This window comes from Mytilus trossulus, chromosome 11 (assembly GCF_036588685.1).
Source record: "Mytilus trossulus isolate FHL-02 chromosome 11, PNRI_Mtr1.1.1.hap1, whole genome shotgun sequence".
NCBI classification, from domain to species: Eukaryota; Metazoa; Mollusca; class Bivalvia; order Mytilida; family Mytilidae; genus Mytilus; species Mytilus trossulus.
In genome coordinates, this window is record NC_086383.1 from 63,669,530 (window position 1) to 63,693,522 (window position 23,993).

The 23,993-nt window shown below is 32.1% G+C and overlaps 2 protein-coding genes across 2 annotated transcripts; both read right to left on the bottom strand.

Annotated features, from left to right (window-relative positions):
* Window positions 1-1,244: 1,244 nt before the first annotated feature.
* LOC134690233 (electroneutral sodium bicarbonate exchanger 1-like) lies at window positions 1,245-13,233 on the bottom strand. Its single transcript, XM_063550208.1, has 7 exons — window positions 13,101-13,233; window positions 11,511-11,624; window positions 10,855-11,019; window positions 8,334-8,512; window positions 3,750-3,822; window positions 2,107-2,175; window positions 1,245-1,304 (listed from the first exon to the last, which is right to left on the bottom strand). The coding sequence occupies exons 2-7, from the start codon at window positions 11,574-11,576 to the stop codon at window positions 1,245-1,247; spliced, it is 612 nt and encodes a 203-aa protein (XP_063406278.1). The 5' UTR covers window positions 11,577-11,624; window positions 13,101-13,233.
* An 878-nt stretch (window positions 13,234-14,111) lies between these two features.
* LOC134690234 (sodium bicarbonate cotransporter 3-like) lies at window positions 14,112-21,387 on the bottom strand. Its single transcript, XM_063550209.1, has 6 exons — window positions 21,379-21,387; window positions 20,160-20,405; window positions 19,462-19,608; window positions 18,482-18,552; window positions 15,876-16,050; window positions 14,112-14,165 (listed from the first exon to the last, which is right to left on the bottom strand). The coding sequence occupies exons 1-6, from the start codon at window positions 21,385-21,387 to the stop codon at window positions 14,112-14,114; spliced, it is 702 nt and encodes a 233-aa protein (XP_063406279.1).
* Between the last annotated feature and the right edge of the window lie 2,606 nt (window positions 21,388-23,993).

The window sequence follows — 23,993 nt, forward strand, 5'->3', positions numbered from 1 at the left end:
ATATTCAAGATAATAACCGAAAACGGCAACATTTCCTTAAAAGAATCAATTCAGGGGCAGAAGCCAAACAACAGGTTGTCTGATTCATCTGAAAATTTAAGGGCAGATAGATCTTGACCCGATAAAATTTTTTATAGATATCAGATTTAATCTCAATGCTTTGGTTTCTGAGATATAAGCCAAAATCTACATTTTACCCATATATTCTATTTTTAGCCATGGTGGCCATATTGGTTGGTTGGCCAGGTCATCGGGCACATTTTTTTAAAGTAAATACCCCAATGATGATTGTGGCCAAGTTTGGTTAAATTTGGCCCAGTCGTTTCAAAGGAGAATATTATTTGTAAAAGTTTACGGACGCAGGACGACGGACGCCAAGAGATGAGAAAAGCCGAATAGTTCCGATTGTTTCGGAGTTTGTAATGATATAGGAATAATAGATGTCTTAAGTTCTCTAGATTCTAAACTGTTACAATGCTGACGTCATCCAATACGTCATAAACCTAGTGAGTGATTGAGACGAAAACTTTCGTGAGAGGGAAATACGATTCATGTGAGATAACGTGATTTGTTATAAAAGTCATCATGTTATTTAAAACACTTCGAATACTATAACAGTTTGTTATTATCACCAATACACAGAAACCAGTACTCACTGCCACTGCTGGTGGACGTTTCGTCCCCGAGGTTATCACCGGCCTAGTAGTCAACATTTCGGTGTTGACATGGATATCAAGAATGTGATAACTTTTATAAATTTCCTGTTAACAAAATTTTGAATTTTTCGAAAAAAAATGAAGGATTTTTTTATCCCAGGAACAGATTACCTTAGCCGTATTTGGCACAACTTTTTGGAACTTTGAATCTTTAATGCTCTTCAACTTTGTACTTGTTTTCTTTATATATATTTTGATATGAGCGTCACTGATGAGTCTTATGTAGACGAAACGCGCGTCTGGCGTATTAAATTATAATCCTGGTACCTTTGATAACTATCAATATGTCTCGAGTTGTAGTGAAAGACACAGTCGAAGATTTTATTTCATTGCCCGTGATTCTTCATTTTACATTATTATAATTGTTCAATCGCGGTAATAAGCGAAAATAATCGAGTAAACTTTCCAGCTTCAAAGGTTCACATATCTTTTATTGATTTAAGGATTATGTACCCTTCTATTGATTCAATGCTAAACATATGGAAATTTTATAGAAAATCCACAGCCTTTATCCCTTGTACTCTCACATTACGCAATTTGATTACTGATAGTTATAAGTTTATTGCATGTAGTGCTAGCATTGATTTCCTAAAAACAAGTTTATTAATGTAGTTATTGGTTAAAACAAATACAAATATTGACCAAATCAAGTACCCCTTTTAGAGTGCGCTCGACATTAGTGACTCAGCACAAGGTACTTTGAAATTTACAGATTTGTTAGAACATTTTGTAGAAAATGACCACTAGCACATCATAGAAAAGCATTTGAGTAATCTATGTTTCAAATCTTGTAACGAAAATATCTGTATTAAAGGCTGTGGATTTTCTATAAAAATCTTGATTTATTTGCCACAAATTACTCTTTTTCTAGTAAATGCAATGAAACAGTAAATAATTATGCTTTCAATCATGTTTCCCCTTGGTATCATATAATAATGAAACAAAAAAAAGCGACAAATGGAAAGAAAATGAATCAATGAAAATTTAATACGCAAGCTTTGGTTTCAATTCTTAGGAATACTTTATTAAAGAAATGAATTCAAAAAATCTTATGTAGACGAAACGCGCGTCTGGCGTACTAAATTATAATCCTGGTACCTTTGATAACTAATAATACTAATAATAATTAAAACCTTAAAAAGCTGGACTACTTTCAATTTGTAACATAGCAGAAGTAAAGGGCTTATAGATAAGACCGTTGGTTTTCCCGTTTGAATGGGTTTACACTAGTAATTTTGGGGCCCTTTAAACTTACTGTTCTGTGTGAGCCAATGTTCCGTGTTGAAGGCCCTACCTTGACCAGTCCTATAATGGTTTATTTTATAAATCGTTATCTGGTTGGAGAGTTATCTCATTGGCACTCATTCCACATCTCCCTATATCTTATTACCTGCGTTCCTTGCAAAGCTGATACTCCCATATATAGAAAAACACCATACATAACAGACACGGGTATGAGCTGAAACAAGAAATTAATCAACAAATAACGCTAAAATGCCGGAGCTCGCAACGTATTACAAACAAAAACACAGGGAAACACCGTTTCCCCTTTTGACGGCTTACAGGAATAGGTGATATCTTATCCCGATCAATAAAGGCACATATTTTTATTCAGAGAAGGGACATACGTGCTATCCTGTCAAAATCCCCTTATCAATAAAGACACAGCTTTTTATAGAAAAGAAACAAAATAAGTAATATGACAGCGCTCGAGAAGGTCAAAGTAAATATAATGGGAATTAAATGACAACATGGTGTTATTGGTTTTGGTAGGCGACCTATTTACTTTTGAAATAGAACATGGAAATAGGTCATGTGTCAAACAGACAACAACCCGATCAAAGAGAAGACAACAACCGATGGCCATCAATCATTGAATGGTTCTTCAATGCAGCGATAATCTCCCGCACGCGGAGGCCTCCTTCAGCTGGCCACTAAACAAATATGTGTGTAGTAGTTGCGCCTTTAACATATAACATACATATTATTAATATACGTTCAGTCCTTAATTTGTTTTTTAGTGAAACCTTTTGGCGAGTAACTATATGAAACTGTCACAACATACTACTTTGACTAAATCATTATCAGTTTAAAAAGATATATTAACGCCCAAACAAATATTGTGCAAAAAAAGGCAAATGAGTTGATTCTTATTTTTCAATCTGCCTTATGGTTTGTCAATGGTCTTTAACTAATAGGTTAAATGACAGGGTTACACGGGTACAATGTACATGGTAGGAATTGCTATTCTACTTTTGGCACATCATTTCATTCCTAAAGTTTGTTTCCGTGTTTATCAATTCCGCACTTAGGAAATAATAGTATAGCCTTTACTTTTTGATTGGCAGCTATGGGATATCCATTTCACAAATAGTTATGGATATGCTCCTCTGTTCGTACTTTTGCCATAAATTTGGATTTAGAAACAATCTGCCGAAAAATTGGGATGCGCGACATCGTATTTACCACAGATTAGGAATTTGCCTTAGATCTTGAACCCGCCATGGATGTGATTTCTACATACTAGTATATAACGGAACTACCGGTATTATATTTTTTTAGATGTATCAAATCTAATTCAATGTTGATATACAAATACATGTACAATGACACTTTATTTTACAATTTATTTTATAATATATTGATTAAAAACACGATAATACACAAAATAAGTTAATCAAGTTGAGAGGAATTAAGATTATCATGACGAAAAGAAACATATTGTTTGTTGAAAACCGTACAATGAATTCTCAATGTAATGCATACTATTAATGAGCGTGTGTGTGCTTGTCGTATTGTTATCAAAGAGCAAACAACAAAAAATACCAAACTCGGAAAGAAATTCAACACAAAAAGTCTGTATTTAAAATGGCAACATGTTCCTGACTTGGTACAGGCATTTTCTTTTGTCTCAATATGTTCTTTATCAATACATAATAAACTCGCTTTTGCCTCGGATTTGTAGCACGTTAAGCAACACACATTCAATCAATCGTATTTTTAAAACAAATTACGTATTACTCCATTACATACCGTTAAGATTGGCCACATAAAGAAAGAACACCCGTTTAGGATTCCGACAATCAGAAGAGTAAGACGTTGTTCCCTAAAACAATGTAATGTTTTTTACTAACTAATTGATACAGTGAGAGTTTGTGACTGAATAATGCTTAAAAGTGCTATCAAACATTGTAAGAATAAAGTTTAATCAATATATGCAAATACAAATGCAGTATATTATAAATACAACTAAGGATAGAAATGATGAATGTCTCAAAGAGACAACAACCCGCCCAAAGAGCAGAAAAACGCAGAAGGCAAGAATGGGTCTTCAATGCAGCGAGACAACACCGCAGCCAGGGGTGCTTCAGCTTGTCCCTAAACATAAAAATGTACTAGTTTAGTGATAATGGAAGTCATAATAAAGTCCGAATTATCTTAAAGAAACTAGAACTAATCATACAAGACTAACAAAAGCCAGAGGCATTTGACTTAGGACAGGCGGGGTTCAACATGATTTTTGAAATCTCAATCCTCCTCTTCTACCTCTAGCCAACGTAGAATAAACAGGCAAATGACAATACGCACAGTTAAACTCAGTTTAAAAGGAGTCCGTGTCCAATGTCAGAATAGGTAACAAAAGAGACTAAACAGAATGACAATTAAATATAAATCCAAAAGGATAATTATGCATGAATTAAGAGAAGGACAATTATACATACATTAAGAAGGGTCTACTAGCAGTTACGAAAATGACAACTCCAAACCTCATGTATTCTGATTACACGATTTTATCTTCATGATATGAATATCAAGCACAACCCCTCTCGTTAGGGATTAAGTAACATACCATCATAAAAAATACGAAAAGAACATAAACCCGTGGCAGTCTGTCTAAACATCTGACACTAACAGATGTAATTTGATGGGTCTTTGTTGATTTTAGTCATAAAATGTTGCTAATAACAATACAGAAACAGGTCCGCAATATGTGGTGCTCAGAAAGTTCCCATTGAAATTCCGATAACTTGACGATGAACTGTATGTGTGAATTTTTTTTAAAAAGAATATGAGACAACATGGTAAAAAAAAATCAAAACTGGGAACAGATTCAAAATCACCAATATAAACATGCTATTTATCAAGTACTTCCAACAAATATTCGACACTCTAAAAGTAATTAAGGCCTTATTTTTTTTTCGTACCAACTGTTATGAATAGATGACCGATAAGCTGTTTTTAACCAGACAAAATTTTGAAGTAACTTATATAGTTGTTTTTTGTTGATTTATGTAACATCGCCATTTTGCTTAGTTTCTTTTGTTACCTATTCTGACATTAGACGTAGACTTCTTTCAAACTAAGTTTTACGTGTGTATAATGTGTGCTAGTCTAGTCTACATTGACTTGATGTATATGTTTAGATCTCACAAAACATATTTAACCCCTTTTTTGCGCCTATCCCAAGTCAAGAGTCTATGACCTTTGTTAGTCATGTATTCCCATTTTATTTTAGGTCATTTGTATGTTTCCAACAAAGTGTCCTTACAAACAACGGTATATTGCTGGGTCTTCCAAGTGCTCCACGAAACCCCTTTCTAAATTATTAACATCCATTTTATCAGCAATCAAAGACGGGCTTCAAAGTTATTGTGAAACTGCCTATTCTAGAGGTGGCGTGAATCAGATGTGGATACTTAAAAATTCCAAAGATCTTTTAGAGTACATACAATTTAAATCTCTTCCATCTTGTAACAGTATTAAAACATTTGACTTTTCTACTCTTTACACAAGTATTCCACATTCCAAACTAAAAGACAAATTAAGAGAGTTGGTATTACTTTGCTTCATAAAAAAGAATGGCCAACGTAGATACAAGTATATTGTCTTAGGGAGGGATAAATCCTACTTTGTAAAGAACCATTCTGATTCAAACAAAAAATTCTCTGAAACCGATATTATCAAGATGCTAGATTTCTTGATTAACAACATATTTGTTACGTTCGGAGGACGTGTTTTTTAATGGGAACAAACTGTATCCCTCGTCTTGATGACTTGTTCCTTTATTATTATGAGGCTGACTTCATGCAGGAACTTCTAAGAAGAAAGATAAGAAGTTAGCAATATCCTTTAACTCTACTTTCCGCTATATAGATGACGTTCTTTCACTAAACAATTCAAAATTTGGTGACTATGTGGATCGCATCTATCCCATCGAATTGGAGATAAAGGATACTACAGACACAGTTAAGTGGGCTTCATATCTTGACTTACATCTAGAAATTGACAATGAGGGTCGGTTGAAGACAAAACTTTACGACAAAAGGGATGATTTCAGCTTTCCAATTGTGAACTTTCCATTTCTAAGTAGCAACATTCCAGCAGCACCTGCATACGGGGTATATATCTCCCAATTGATACGATATTCCCGTGCTTGCATTTCCTATCATGATTTTCCTGATAGAGGGTTACTGCTCACAAGGAAGCTATTAAACCAAGAGTTCCAAGTGGTGAAGTTGAAATCATCCCTTCGTAAATTGTACGGACGCCATCACGAGTTGGTTGACCGTTATGGAATAACCGTTTCACAAATGATATCGGATATGTTCCTTACGTCGTAACTACAATCCCCTTCCCTTTCATGAATTTGACCTACCGAATTAGACTATTTACCGGATTTGTAATCACATAAGCAACACGACGGGTGCCGCATGTGGAGCAGGATCTGCTTACCCTTCCGGAGCACCTGAGATCACCCCTAGTTTTTGGTGGGGTTCGTGTTGTTTATTCTTTAGTTTTCTATGTTGTGTCATGTGTACTATTGTTTTTCTGTTTGTCTTTTTCATTTTTAGCCATGGCGTTGTCAGTTTGTTTTATATTTACGAGTTTGACTGTCCCTTTGGTATCTTTCGTCCCTCTTTTCGGAGTTAAGTTTAGCGTCCATTTTCACTGAACTGGTACACATATATATTAAGGGGTCCAATGAGGCCAAATTCCGTGTGCAGATTTTTTTCGCTACATTGAAGACCATATTTTGGCATTTTTTCTGCTCTTTGATCGGGTTAGATCTGATCATATTTCCAATTTCCATTCTCCATTCCATTTAAAGATATCATCTTTTTTTTGGCAAAATTTGGCTGATGGTTATCTTTTGAAAGAAACAAACTTATGTCCAAAGGATTAAAAAAAAAGTACGAGCATTGCATAAAGTTGGACCCATTATCTTTCAAAATAGCACATTAGGTAAGGTACACTATTTATTGCATATGTGATATGTCTAGATACAAAAAAGCTAGTATTCAAGTTTTGTAATTCAAAGTGGGATCAAAACTATCATATTCTTTTAATACTCGTAGAGTATCCTTATTTGACATATAACTGTATTATGGATTAAAAAAAATATTGTTATTTTTCAACAATAATATTTTTCATATGTTATGAAGCAACTTTGTGTTCTTTGTTGACTTGAATTTTCATTTGATATGTTTTTATTGACAAATTAACTGTTAACAAGACTTTGATTTTTTGAAATACTAAGGCTTTTCTACCTCGTGGATAGATAACCTTAGCTGTATTTGGCAAAACGTTTAGGAATTTTGGGTCCCCAATGCCTTTCAACTTCGTAATTTATTTGGTCTTTTAATTATTTTTTTTCTTCAAGCTTCACTGATGAGTCTTTTGTAGACGAAACGCGCTTCTGACGTAAGTGTAAAATTGTAGTCCTGGAATCTATGATTAGTTTATTTATGAGATACTTATAATCAGGTACGCAACATTTCAACTGTCAAATTCAAAAATGAACTACAAACAAAGTTAATGAATTAAATATAATAATAAGCTACCTCCGTTTCAATCGGAGCTCATATACACTGTAAATAAGCTAATAAAAGATAAATGTATTAAGGATGTACTAAGGTGGGGTTTTGAAATAAGTGTCAAATGTTCGGAGTCCTTGGTTTTATTCCATACAATGCAGGGTAAGATATGTTGCCCAATAACACATATTTATCCTTTAACATAAGACTTAATAGCTCATTAAAGGTCATTTGACAAAATTTTATCAGATTCTTGATTTTCTTTCATGTGATTTGAGACCCAAATAAAACCAACGCAAATATAACGTAAAAGTCCGAGTCAGCCTTAATCAAATATCTCGAAAAGGAGCTCCATGACCTATCAATATTTTTAGATTATTTTGATCCTTAACTAATACTCTTCCAGCTTAAAGTATCAATTTTGCAATCTTGATTTATTTAATTTTTACCTTAGATCACACAAGTACACCCTTAAGATGTTGTACACGAGACCAGCATGACTCGGATGCTCATCAGTGATACTCAAATAATAAAATGAAAAAGTCAAAGAAAGTATTAAAGTGAAGACCGTTACCTTATTTATTTTTTCAAATAAAGCAAAATTAAATGAACGCAAATGTATAGGTAATGCATATATCATGAGAATAAGTAAATGTACTAGAGTGAATCTTCTATCAAAAATATTACGCGAAGAAATTATGATTTTTGTTTTGTTTGTGTTTAAGTATGTTTCATTGAACAGTAATACATAGTTCATGTTTTTTTGCTTGTATAATATATGTATAGATGTATATGTACACACCTACAACCAACTACAACTTGTTTCTCACCCACTGCCGTACACTTGGATTTGATTTTGAGACTTTTCACATGTGCGATTGATGGAACTGTGGCAGCAACTTGCCAAGGGAGACCGAATAAAGAACACACCACAATGCATATCGTTGCTACTGTCAAATCTAAATGGTTGCCAAAACCTTTCTGTAAAAGATAAAAAAAATAAATGTCTATTTTGTTTTAATTTGCACGCTTAAAACAAACAAGAATGAATACAATAATATATATGTAAGACTGTAACTAATGATTTTCTTAGACACCCCTGATTTAATTTAAATTAAAAGGTAGAAGATTTGTACAAAATCAATATAAAGGCCATGAGATACATGCGCATAAACAACTGAAGAGAAATTAATGTAAATCAATATGTTTTGATTATTATTCACCTTCAGAAGTTTTACCCAATACTCTCCATAATCAAAAGTTGGCTTGTACTTGATGGTACAAAAACACACACTATACAGTGAAGTTAACATACCACACAGCTAACTGTCGAAAGCTACACTTCACACGTAAATTTGCCTAGTTGTTTGTTTTGCTTTAAACATTTTGTATTGCCCTTATTTACAATTGTGTTTGTTTGACTCGAGCACATTTGATGATGTTATTTCAGAATAACTAGAGAAAAACTAGATAAGTGCAAAACAATATATGTGTATTACCAATGTTATTTCAACTGATCGGGCGGAGCTTACGTTTTAATTTGCATAAGAACAGTTTATTAGAAGATATACATGTGTGTTATAAGGATGATTACCGTAGTTGGCATTATAATAACTTTTGATTTGTAAACACCCATTATTGTCACCAAACAAACTCAAAAAAAAAATGAGTGTATGATATTGGAGGAATAGAATAATTTTTCGAACTGAACAAAAAATTACAAGACGAGTGCCGTATACTGTACAGGAAATGCTTACCCTTCCGGAGCACCTGATTTACTGTTTACTCCTTGATTTTGATTGTTATTGTCAAATAATATTATGATATTGGAAAGCAGATATTTACATCATATTTTTCTTCTTAAATATAGCTGACTATGTATGCGGTATTGGATTTGCTCATTGTTGAAGACCATACGGTGTCCTATAGTTGTCGATTTCTGTGTTATTTGGTCTCTTATAGGGAGTTGTCTATTTGGCAGTCATGCAACATTGTTTTAAAAAAAAAAGATAATTGACCAACATAGATCAAAATGGGTTAAAAATATGGAACAATCAAAAACAAATAGAGACAGTGTAAGCATCCCATTCGCGCATACACTTAAAAAACAAGATAAAGAGAGAGAAAGAAAATAAGAAGAACGGTCAATAATACACAAATCTTTTAGATATTCTGATAATTCTGGTTGTGATTTATTAAAATTTGATACTGAGACCTCTATCTTTAAGAAGAATCTTTAAAGAAAGTTCTTCTTGCTGTACATGTGTACAAATAAAAGAAATCTCATCCAACAACAAAAATCGGAATAAAAAAAGTATATTAAAACGTTATAGAATTACGGAATATGCATATTTAGGAGATAACTGTATTGTATTTTAAGCGCCGATGGCATCAATTGGGGATTTGATGGTCGCAAATAAAGTTTACTGGCGACGCGTTTGCGACCATCAAATCCCCAATTGATGCCGTCGGAGCTTAAAATACAATATTTGTATCTTCATTCTAATGAAACTGACAGAAATCAACGTTAAAACATGTATTTAAAATTTGTCATATGCCGTCTGGGCTTGCGCCAACGTCCGTTAGCATCAATTGTCAATTGATGCAATGTAAATAAATGACGTTATCTAATCAAAATGAACGTTACAAACGTTGTTGCATTAGAATTTGCAACTGCCGTCGTCAAAAAAATTCTTTTATATCTACAATTTTCTTTATGTGACAATTATAACATGTTTTAAAACTCCGTTTAATAATTAGATAAACGGCTGTGTCTCACTATTTTCTTTGCGAATACACGTATAGTGTTAACATGTTTTACCGGATCAATGATCATAACTGGACACTTCATTGATGATATTATTCCGAAACACCTATCTTTAGATGCCCAAGATGGAATAGTCTATGATGAGAGAACGGTTTAAACTCCGCACAGTCAAATGAAACAAATTGAGTAATATAGAAGAATAAAAAAATCTTGTTTTCGATAATGCGACTTTAAATTACTTTTTGGCTATTATTTAGTAAACTTTTTTTATGATATTACAAAAAATAATAAGAAATGTGTGTATTCATTGTTTTGTACACAAATTGGTTCGTTACTTTTCCCGTTTGCATAGTTTATATTTGTCATTGCATGGCAATTTATGCCTAATGAGTTTTGCTCATTGATGAAGGCTTACAGTGAAATTTAGTAGAAACTCTTATGTCATTTTGTCTCTGTCGCAGAGTTTTCTCATTGATAACCACATTTCGTATTTTTAGAATACATTAAAACAAATAGTCCCCAGAGATAACAAGACAGTTATGACATGCAATCTAACCTTTAGTTTATTTTCCTTTCTGTTTATGATAACAGCTGTAATATGTTGATCCACAAAAATCCCCTTTAAAGTTACAATCGCTGGTAAAGCTGCTAGTAGCATTGTCCACCAAGGATTAGAAGGGCTGTACGGTCTTACAAACCATTCCCTTCCAGGATATGAAAGCTTTAATATTGGATAAATAATCTTAACACAACAATCTGTAGAATGCTTGGAAAGTGGTGTAAATAAAATGTTAAATTTTGACAAAACTTTGAGTAATTTCGGTCTTCAATGCTCTTCAACTTCGTACTTATTTGGCCTTTTTTACTTTTTTGGATTCGACCGTCCCTGAAAAGTCTTTTGAAGACAAAATGCTCATGTGACGTATATACAAAATTTAATCCTGGTTTATATCATGAGTTTATTTTCATAAGATGTGTGATGAATTACTGAATATGCACATGTCAATATTAAAAACATTTACTGTTTATTCACAAATGTCTAAAAAAAATAAAGAAGGCACTGCCAATGGAGAATTAAAAAAAGCAAATCAAGATAATCAAAATGAAGGGATTCTCATGATCTCCAAAAGGAGCTAAAACGGGTTCGTCGACAGGGTATAAGTTATACATATATCATATCTAAATATTTGAAAGAGAATGTATTAAACAAACCTGAATCTTATGTGGCAGATTTAGCTTAGGAGTTGGTTCTCCCAGTAGTGCATCAACTAGAACCATTGAAAAAGTGGCGATGAAGACTGAAAGGTCTCCTATGGTATGACGTACCTACGAACACATTGTTATGGCTATTTAATGCATAAACTGTAATTATTATTTTTTATTTTTTGTTTCGTGCATCACAGATAAGTCTTTCGTCTGGCGTACTAGCTTTTTTGTCTCGTATCAATGAAGAATACATTTTTAAACAGGATAAAGAAAGTTAAAGAAATTATCTAAACGACGCTAGCAGTTTTGAAAACAAATCCAGTTCATACAATCATAATGGTAAAGATATTGTCGAGCTTGTCATGTGTTTAAACAAAAAAGAAGTAAAAATTAAAAACCAATTGTTCTCAGACAATTGATGCTCTTTCCACCAATAAAGATCTATTTTGATTTAAAATTATGAAAATCAGTTTAAAATATCTGTTCCTATGGCTATTTTGGTGTATAAATATGACTTTAAAGCAAAGGTCAAAATCTAGAGTGTCCTATTAAACTATGACCTTGAGCTCAATTTCACGGTTATATACCAAGGACCTCAAATGAAAAGACTCCAGGCATCTACTTTATATTGTTAATGAGTTATATTACCATACGACTTATATTAGATATAAAAGTGGGAAACTTGCATCAAATGTCTAAGTACCCTTACGACTCAAATTTACGTGTTACGACATGTCACAACTAACAATTATGTGAAAATATTTTGTCGATATCTTATATGACTTCTGAAAATAAGAGATAACAACCCAAAATCTGAATTATGAAAATGACCTTGTCCTTTGACCTTGACCTCATTTGCATTTTTTTGGACCTCGGACCTCAAATAAAAGACCCTAGGCCGCTATCACTTATACGTTTCCAGATAAAAATACATTTCACTTATATCAAATACCAAAAGGGGAAATAACTCTCATATGTAATCTCTTTACGGTTTCGATCAAAATAAAACAGAACATCCTGATGATACAACGAACAATTTGGAAAAAATAAGTTTTTCAGTTTTTTATACAGTTGTTCGGTGAAAGTATTCTGTTACGTAGAAGTAGATACAAAAGCGTACAAACTGTATATCATATTCCAACTCTCCAAGCGACATCTTGCGAAACGTCAATTCAGCAAGGAAAAAAATTGGCGGAAGAAAAAAGAAATCAGAAAAAAACGGAAAAGTGGAAAGACCTAATAAATTCATGACGAATTTTGAAGTGATTTAAATTACTTGAAGCGGTACAATTTAAATAAAACAAAGTATTCTAGTTTTGAAATGCAATAGAAGATGCTTAAACATCTTTGTGATTAATGTAAGCAAATTTGATATAACGTAAAAATATTTTTCTAGAATTTTTCGATCTCAAAATTATTAATTGGAGTTACATTACTATAAATAGTTATCTTTACTTATATATATTGATAACATTTAGTTTCTAATAATAAAAATAAAAAATATTCTTATTTCTAATTTTCTAAAGTTCTAAATTTTTTTGTATAAAATAGCAAAGAAGAGATTTTCAGTCACAATAGGTATAAATATAAACTTACTACTGTTGGGAATAATCTACTTTTCTTAATTTCAACCAACTTCCAAGCAATGATAAAAGTTCCAATACAGAGTACTACAGGTAACCAACGCACATCACTATTGTAAATTTGTGTACCCCGACCGGAACCTTCCAAATTATTTCCTAATTTAGCGCAAACTTCTTCCTGTATACTATTATCTTGCATAAATTCATACATAGATGAATTGAAATCCATATACGGAGTATACATATATGAATTGAAATCCATATACGGAGTATTATACATAGTTTTTGTCTGGTTATCAGGGACACAGGTGCATGTACAAAACGGTACGTTATGGTGTGTATAAGAGGGATATCTGCTAAACCGTGTCAATGATTCATATATTATGAAAATACTAGCCATTACGCAAACAAAAATCTCCTGTGTAAATCTTGTTATATATCTGACTATTACACTCAAATCAAACACAACAATGATCAGTAAATACAGAGCTAACCATAGACCTATCATACATCTGAATGATTGGAATCACTGAAAAATAAAATCATTACCTTTGAATTTGTTATCCAACGAATAAAAAACAAGAATGAAAATTAAATCTTCTTTCTTCGCCACATATACCATTATGACTTACCGAATGAAACTTATTACCGGTTCTGAACTTATTATAAGCAACACGATATGTTTTCTTTCTGTAGCACGTGATAGCAACCCCAGTTTTCGTTGCGGTTCGTGTTGCTCAGTCGTTAGTGTTCTCTCTTGTGTTAATATGTTAATATTCGAGTTATGATATTTCAATTTTCGTTTGGTTTCTTTTGCTTCTCTTATATAAAAGTTGTACAATTTCCTTAAAAAGATGCTTTAACTTTTTTTAAATCTTTTCATTACTTGAACATCTATTTACCAAATTTTCTGCTAATCATAACTGCTATTGTCAAGTACTTACAGACAAAGGCGAAACATAGATATTTCAATTGTGAATAACTGAAAGGAAACACCCATTATGACAAGAGGCTGTCCACCAAACTATGCAAACGCAATATTTACAAAAGCTGCAGCCAAAAGACATTCCGTCGTTCCCTGTGAACATAACAAAAAAAAATTATGCTGCAGAGTATTTCAAACTATAGACATAGCTTTTGATGACTTACGATATTATTTATACGGGAATATGGGAATATAAAGATAACTATATTGTAATTACTTTTCAGTACACTGTTATTTCTTCAAATAGAGAATAATATGTTATTTTAACGTATAATAGGTTGCCAGGAATTTGAAAAAAAATATGTTTGTATGGCAAATACCTGACTGACTCTTGCATATAATACTATATCCTGTATAAAACTAGGTATTTTCAATTATAAACTTTCTTTTCTTATGGACAATTCTAGAAACAAAACAAACGCTTTTTAAAATACTGTTGAAATGATATGAAAAGCACAAAAAATTGAAAGTGTTTGACCTTGTTTTATTTTAAATAATCAATTTAAAATATAGAAGGAAATAATTCTTTCGAGAATTTTGATGCATTTAACCTTTGCACATTTTGTTTTCAAAAAAACTTTGATAAATGACAAGAATTTCATAAAGGTTTCATACGTTGCATTTTAAGCTATATACATAAAAAAAAATATAGGGGTAAGCTTGATAAAAAATGTATGATAACTACTTAAATTAATTTGAGAATTCGGAGCATCTGATAAAAAGTCAAAACAAGAACAAACATCCTTCATGAAAGTTAATAATGTGTTCTCTATTAAGGTGGTACCTAACACCTGAACTAAAATTAATTTGGCTCGTTTAATTTTTTTTAAATTTTGACAAAGTATTTACTTTGACCCTTTGACAAAAATATAAAAAAAATCAAAAAAAAATGAACCAACCGTTTAATCAGAAATATTACACTGGTTATATAGCAGTTTGACAAACACTTATTTTGATCGTTGAGAAGCTTAATATTCCCTTAAGAACACAACGTCATTAAAACGTTCTGTTGATTTTACAGAGTTATCTCCCTGTAGTCTAAGGTACCACCTTAAGTGTCGTCTCTTCTTCATAAGTGGATATACTGTATACACAGCTACTTTTGCATACAAGGTACTATTTCTGTACTAAAATATGTAGTACTGGATATTTACTTTTGATATTCAGTACTATTTCTTTACTTTAAAATTATTGTAATATTTAGGTACTTATATTTTATAGTACTTGATTTGTACTAAATATGTTGGTACAGAAATAATACAATATTCCATGTTTGAAAATCATTATTTTAAGAGAGTTGAAATAGAAAAACTTTCAAAATGCTGAAAATGTAACGGTAGTAACCAAAAATCTGTAGTACCTAAATTTCTAGTACAAATTCAGTATTGTAAAACATAGGTACCTAAATATAACAATAATTTGAAAGTAACAAAATGGTACTGAATATTAAAAGTACATTTCCAGTACTACAGAATTTTAGTACAGAAATAGTACCTATGCAAAAGTAGCTGTGTAGAGAAATCTAAAATCATAAAACTACCTAATTCCGAGGAAAATTCAAAAGGGAAAGTCCCTAATCAAATGGCAAAATAAAAGCTCAAACATATCATTCGAATGGATAACCATTGTCATATTCCAGAAATGGTACAGGTATTTTCTCATGTAGAAAATGGGGGATGAACCGATAGCTTTCCTTTTTCCTTTTCAGAAATTTTTGTGATTTTTTTTTTTTAATCTTTGTATGCCTTCTGGATGTTTTTTGTTTATTTGTATAAATAATGAAAATAACAAAAAATTAAATACCATGTGGAAATCTGTCATAAAACTCATTACAGATCCATATGAAATGTTTAGCGTCAATGTAGCTAGATACATGTAGAATATAGTACCAATACTCTGTATGTGAACACCATCCTTAAAGTCACTGGTGTAAAAAGGAATTTTTCGTTTTACATCGTTGATTAAACCTCCAAAAAATCTACAAAAATACCAACAATAACAAGAATATGTCCAAAGTACACGGATGCCCACTCGCATTATCATTTTCCATGTTCAATGGACCGTGAAATTGGGTACATGTGTACTAAGTTTCAAGTGGATTGGATTTTAACTTCATCAAAAACTACCTGACCAAAAACTTTATCCTGAAACTCAAACTTTTAATTTCCATGTTCAGTGAACCATGAAAATGGGTTCAAAAGTCTAATTTTGTTTTAACTTAAAAAGATCAAATCATAAGGACCATGTGTACTAAGTTTCAAAATGATTGGACTTCAGCTTCATCAAAAACTACATTGACCAAACACTTTACCATGAAGTGGGACGAATGGACGGACGAACAGACGAACAGACGGAAGGACGCACAGACCAGAAAACATAATGCCCCAATACTATCGTAGGTGGGGCATAAAAGTGTATTTCTTTACTCGTCAAAAGGATAACACAACTATCATAATATTTGGAAAACATTTATCGGTAATACCTTTTTTTTACATCTTTATCCTATGGGATGTAAAAGAGGGACGAAAGACATTAAAGGGACAGTCTAACAGATTAGTATCATTGGAAATACTATGGCTATATATGTTTGATTTGTGTCGTTATCAATTATTTATAACGGTGACTTGAACTTTTTTAAGTTGATAAAGGATCCTTCCAATTTTGTTGGTGAAAGTTTGCGATTAAAGGTAACTGCCAAGTTTGACGATAGAAAGAAAGGAAGAAGCATAATCCAAAATTTGGTAGGAAAATTTACCAAGGAATGAATTTGGATGATTATCATTATTTTTGTCTCATTTTGCCTCCTTTATTCAATTATTACTACACAAAAAATCTGTATAGGTCGACAGATTCGTCAAATAAATTTCTTCCTTGGAGTTGAATGGAGATAGATAAGGGAAAGCTTAGTCTGAATCGGTCCTTTGGTAACTGCAAAGAAATCCATAATATCAAATGTAACATCTAAATGGTGAATCTTTTGCGATTTATTTTCTTAAAATTACATGTATTGAAAAGAAATTTCGGAAGTTGCATCTGCAGTTAGAGCCAGTGCAAAAACCTCTCTACAGATGTGTTGAAATATTCTGTAATAGACATATTCGTCCTTACATTGTCAATGTCTATTATTTTCAACATTATTTCCTGTCGGGTGCCATATTTGGAGCATAATCTGATTACTCTTTTCGGAGCACACGAAAGCCCCCAGTTTTCGGTGTAGTTTGTGTTGCTTAGTCTGTAGTTATCCATGTTGTGCTTTGTGTACTTTTGTTTGTCTGTGTTTTTATTTCTGTCTTGTTTTCCATGGCGTTATCAGCTAGGTTTCGACTAATGAGTTTTATTGTCCCTCTTGTATCTGTCGACACCTTTTAAAGACAATAAATCATAAGTAAGTAAGTAAATTTCTCTGATCGTGATTGAGAGAAGGGCAACGAAGGGATATTTTGCTGCAAGTCATATTTTAAATAATTTTAAATATGATTCTATAATATATTTAAGCGACAGTTGTATACCGCTGTTCTAAAGTCATAAATTTATTATGAGAAAAGAAATCCGGGTAACAAAATAAAACCGATAGAAACACATCAACTGTTAGAGAAAAATTAAAGGAACATCAAAAACTGAAAAACAACAAAATAAACAAACGCTAATATACATTGAACCCTACTATTGAATAACAACTGTCATTGTCCTGACTAGGTATTGAAAAATTTAAGAATAAAAAATTGGGTTGATATCTAGTCAACATTACGCTTATATGACAATGTTGAAAACTGCGTGACTGGAATACAGTGCAAACAAACTAAAAAACTAGACATGGATTATGTTGAAATTTTGTTATTTCTCAATGAAATAAATAATTTTTAATCGAATAGATTTTTATTTTGTATATTGAAAGCTGAAATAGAAAATATCTTTAAAATAAAAAAAAACTAAGTACAATGTCCCTGTTTACCGAGAAGGATAAAATTCTCATACAATGTACTTTAATTCCGAATACAACACTAAGAACATATATTCGTAAGTACCTGTCCTAAGTAAGGAACCTGTTGATTAGTACTTGTCGTTTGTTGGTGTGGTTCATAAGTGTTTCTAGTTTCTAATTTTATTTTTATAAATTCGTCTGTTCGTTTTCATTTTTGAAATGTTTTACAAAAGTCATTTTTGGGCCCTTTGCTGTGAACCAAAGCTGCGTGTTAACGGTCATTATTTGACCTACAATTGTTTACTTTTTATATATTGTGAGTGGGATAGAGACTAGTCTCATTTGCACGAATTCCACATCTTCTTATATATATATATATGCATAATTCATTTGGTCATTATCTATGATTGCTTTATCATAAAATCATCACTGACACCAAAGTCAATGTTTCAACTAAGAAATCATTAAAGGTAAAATCTCGACATACCTCCCGGTTCTGACTAGTGTATCGTCAATTTGTGTATTGTATTCGTCCTTAGATGGCAATTTTCTTCTTTCCTGTAGTAGTAAACTTTATATGTAGATATTTTTATTTTTTATACTTATAAGTACGTCGGTGACAACTCTACAACAGATGTTTCTATCGAATCACCAGCAATGATGGTGATACATGGCTGTGTACATAATATATATACAACTTGTCTAAACATCAACCCAACAATGTAAGATCTGTAAATTTGCTTTCGCAAATTATTTGTTCTTCCCTCGCCGGGATTCAAACCCCTGCTACTGAGATATCGTGACACCAAATCACCTGCACTGTAGCCGTCCCGTATAATGGCGTTCATTATCAATGTACTAGTATATATATTTGTTGAGGGCCAGCTGAAGGACGCCGCCGGGTGCGAGAATTTCTCGCTGCATTGACAAACCATTGGTGATCTTCTGCTGTTGTCTGTTCTATGGTCGGGTTGTTGTCTCTTTGACACATTTCCCATTTCCGTTTTCAATTTATTTAATTTTTGTCCTTTTTTCTGTCTCATTAATTTTTAAACCACTTTTGGTTATTGTTTTGTTTATGCAATTATTTTAAAGCTATATTACTTTAAAGAATTTGGTATTCATGAAAGATCATTTGAAAACTTATCTCATACACACCTTATCGATAGCTTTGGTGAATAAGTGCTTATTGTCGAAGAGTGAATGCCGACTATTAAATGTTTTATTTATCTTGTTATTTTTGGTTATTGATTCGTTACGCAATATGTCTTAATGCTAACACATATATAAATTGTGCATTAACTTATGTCATAAATAGCATCGAAAATATGTTTTGAAAAATTCTAACTCAACAACTGCATGTTGATATAACAGATAAAAATTATTTAAAACAAAATAATTAAAAAGTGGAAATTTTCGAGATGAGGTGATTTAATAAAAACTACAGTATGAATGAGCTTCACAAACCTGAAGAGGTAATGTTGTTGGTGGTTCTATACAAATGTCGTCATCCGATTGACCTGGCGAAATTACTGTTAGCTGGTCTAAAAATTCTTCGAATCCATGTATAATGTCTTTCCGTGATTTTGCTTTGTATGCAACTTCGCTGAAAATCTGCCAATGTTTTAATTGTCAATTGCCATATTTTGTCTTCAAAATTATTTAAGCAAATCAATAAATACTAATCTTTTTACTAGCTGCTTTTAAAAGTGTCTGAAACATTCAAAGTGGAGAAAAACTGACAACACCACAAAAAAAGAACCAAAAAAACCACGACGAATATACAGATAAAAGTCCTAACAGTGATACTCTAAAGAGTAAAGACTTAGCAACACGAAATATTTTTTTGAGAATTATTTTAATATAATCATAAAGTATTTAAAAAATTGTGTGTAGTAAGTACCAATTAATAATAGACAATTCATTGAAAAATATGAAAAATTAATGTTTTTGTTGATGAAACGCGATTCTTGATTTTTATGCTGTCATCTGAACATTCTTCCAGATATTGTACTAGTTTCACGTAAAACTTGACGGAGAATATCAAATATCACAGATTAATACAATTCATATGGTGAGGTAATATAATTCTTAAGCTAATATTATTTTGGGGTTCTTGTTTAATCTAAGGGAGGTAATTTAACATGTTATCCTGTATATCTCACCTTATCAACCATCATATTTGTAATAGCTCCTCCTATTTCAGATGCATAGCTCGGTTCAGATTTCGGAGTAAGATGAAGGATAATGAACCTGGTCGGTAATGCTACTTGTGATAAATCTCCAATAAATATGGGTTCAGTCAATCGAATGAATGCTGTGACTGGTTTTTCCAAATCTTCAAATTCACCAGCCCATACATTAGCAACCTCTGCACCATTGGGGAACTTATTCAAACACGTTGAATTGGACTGTAAAAAAATATATCTTGATCAGCTAGCACGTATAAAATATCTAGTACAATAGTCTGTGTATGTAACTTCAGGCTATTTGCAATATTCCCGTAATTGACCCTGTAATTAGAGATTCCTTCTTTTAATTGTCTTCCTAATGAGAGACATGCATTTTATTTACAATGGAGAGCTAGCAGAAAGAGCAAATTTACCTGTGCGTAGTGTGAGTTATCTTTAAGGTTTTCAAATATTGCAATTACACCAATTTGTTGTTCAGCTAAATATTTTTGACATCAGAAATTATTTTTCATGAACAAATTAGTTCAACCGCCGATACATCACTTTGAATTCATCATGTTTCGCATTGGTAAAGACCATTTTTGTCCGGTATGGAACCAGTCTAAGATTGACAAAGGGAAGTAACTTGTTTTAAAAGTGTGTAATAACAGAATCAAATCGGTAATTGGGCAAATAGACTATTGATTACTTTTTGTCAATAATATGACATGGCTGTCTCAAAATAAAGTCGTTGGCAATATGGTGAAAAAATCCTAGTCGATCTTTACTGAATATAAAAAAGAAGATGTGGTATGATTGCCAATGAGATAACTGTCCACAAGAGACCAAAATGACAATGGTCACCGTACGGCCTACAACAATGAGCAAAGCCTATACCGCATAGTCAGCTATAAAAGGCCCCGATAAGACAATGTAAAATAATTTAAACAAGAAAACTAACGGTCTAATTTATATACAAAAAATGAACGAAAAAAAATTATGTAACACATAAATAAACGACAACCACTGAATTACAGGCTCCTGACTTGGGACAGGCAAATACATGAATAATGTGGCGGGGTTAAACATAGTGCATGTAGAGATGGAAATGAAAAAATGAACCTCTCCATGTTTCTTTTCCAGAAAGAGTGATATAAAATCATGAAATTGTTACTTCTATTACATTATCTTTTATCTTATTTTCAACACTTACTTTCTCCATGGCAGACGTCTCTTGATTTTCACTGTCGCCATTCTGAACACTTATTCCAGCGAGTTCTATATCGCTGTTACATGTAGCTACTAAGATAAAGTTGCTTTTAAATTAATGCTGTATCTTCAGTATGCAGAATGCTTTGTATAGTTATAACTATACTAATCCATGGCATACATAAACATAAATAAATTTTTGATGTGATTGAAAAATAGAGGACGAAATACGCCTTTGATACAACAATATAGCGTTAAATATATAAATGGATGACAAACAGTTTTTGCATTAATTACACAGGTAATTTTACAATATTTTCATAAACGTTTGAAGTTTATATATATTAGGAACACATATATACACATTTTGGTAGTTTTGTTTTTTTAAACACATTAACGTTTATTCATAAAATCTTGATTATTAGAAATCTCACTGTAAGTACATCTCTTAATCTTTTTTTGAACACTCTACTGATTATTCAAGAAAATAATCAGCTGATTCAACTTTTGGATTATACAAGTATACAAGTGTCCTATATAAAACACGCTTCTGTTGATGTTTTTGATAAATTGACAATGATAAATTGTCTCCCTTTTTATAACAAATCTACATCCCCAATTCGACATAAAGTGTAATAAATAAAGTTACCTCATCATGAAGAATCAATTGTTTATCAAAAGCAAATAATTAATGAATGATTACATTTATTTTGCAATTGAAATTCTTGGCTGAAACCTTGCAGGACAGAATAAGGCTTGAGTAAATATAACTCGCAATCTCAATCGAAATACGAGATTTGAATATCCCTCTACTGTATACTACTGTTGCCTTTATTTAATGATAGAAAGCGTTTACATCATCTAGGTTCATTGAGTGCAACATAATAATTTTATGATGCGATGTCACTGCTGATGGACGTTTCGTTCCCGAGGTTTCACCATCCCAGTAGTCAATACTTAAGTGTTTAAGTGTTGACATGCCTATACAAAATGTGGTCATTTTTATAGAGTCGGCCCGGTTAGGGCCGATTTTGGCCTCAAATTTCAGGTTCATCTTACAAAAGATTTTCGACACTTTTTAAACACTAAATAAACTCATCATAGATACCTGGACCAAGTTTAGTATATTCGCCAGACGCGCGTTACGTCTACAAATGACTCATCAGTGACACTCGAATCCAAAAAAGTTAAAAAGGCCAAATAAAATACGAAGTTTAAGAGCATTGAGGACCAAAATTCCCAAAAGTTTTGCCAAATACAGCTAAGGTAATATATGCCTGAGGTAGAAAAGCTTTAATATTTCAAAAAATTCAAAAAATTTGTAAACAGTAAATTTATAAATATAACCTTATCAATGACAATTCATGTCAGCACAAAAAGTGTCTATTTCAATTGATTCAATTAGTTTCTGTGAAAGATTTTAACTGATTTAGTCATAAAATACGCTCCGATTCAAGCTTAAATATGAAAAATCTATCAAATATGCCAAAAAAACGTCCCTTTTCAGATGATTTTTTGTCAAAAATGAAAGTGGCAGCATCCGTGTTAATCCTCAACCTTTAAATATGTTATGTATTATCATCAAATACAACTTACATTTCAATATTATGAATGAACACGAATGCAGCCACTTTCATTTGAGACGGAAACCGTCTAAAATTTAACTAAAATGCTAAAATTGTGAAGATAGCATGACTTAATGATGCAAGTACCCGACATATGTGCATATTATTGTCAATACAGTCCATATTTTTGTAGCAGAAGCATTCGTCTTTGCAGTTAATAGCTAAAAGATTACATTTTCACGATTTTGTAAAAGTGATATATGTTGAGACCAAAAAGGGAGTCTTACTGAGCCTACTCCTTTCCTGTTAACAAAGCTGTAAAATTTTCGAAAACTAAGGATTTCTTATCCCTGGCATAGATTACCTTAGCCGTACTTTGCATAATTTTAAGGAATTTGAATCCTCAATGCTCTCAACTTTGTTCTTGTTTGGGTTTATAAATAATTTGACATGGGCGTAACTGATGAGTCGTATGTAGACGGAACGCGCGTCTTGCTTACTAAATTAAAATACTGGAACCTTTGATTACCAATTAAAGAATTATACATTGAGGTATACATAGATTCATTGTGTTAAGATTTTGTTATTGTATTTACCAGGACCCTTTTTTGAAGTCGAAAGAGGATAAGGGATTTTTACTTACTTTTTGGCGTCTCGAATTGTGATATAGTATTTGGTTTTATCGTCGTATCACAGTGTTTACGTTCTTGCTGAGGCTCGTGACGTGTTAGCAATATTGATCTTATTGATTGTTCAGTACTGTGAGACAAGGTGTTTGCTTTTGCAAGTTCTCCAGATATCAGATCTGTAAACATTTAGAGTAATATTTACAACCTAATATGATTATAATGTTATGTAGGAACGGTATTTGATTTATGAATAATAAATCGGACTTTTCAATGCATTTAGTAAGACATCTGGTCTCTTGTTTAAAATGCAGATGTTAAATTAAACCAACTAAGTAACACCGTAACCACCTCTTATTATGAAGCGGTAGTTCATTTTCCAAAGTATATATACAATGTGTAAACATTATCTTGTGTATATTCTCCAA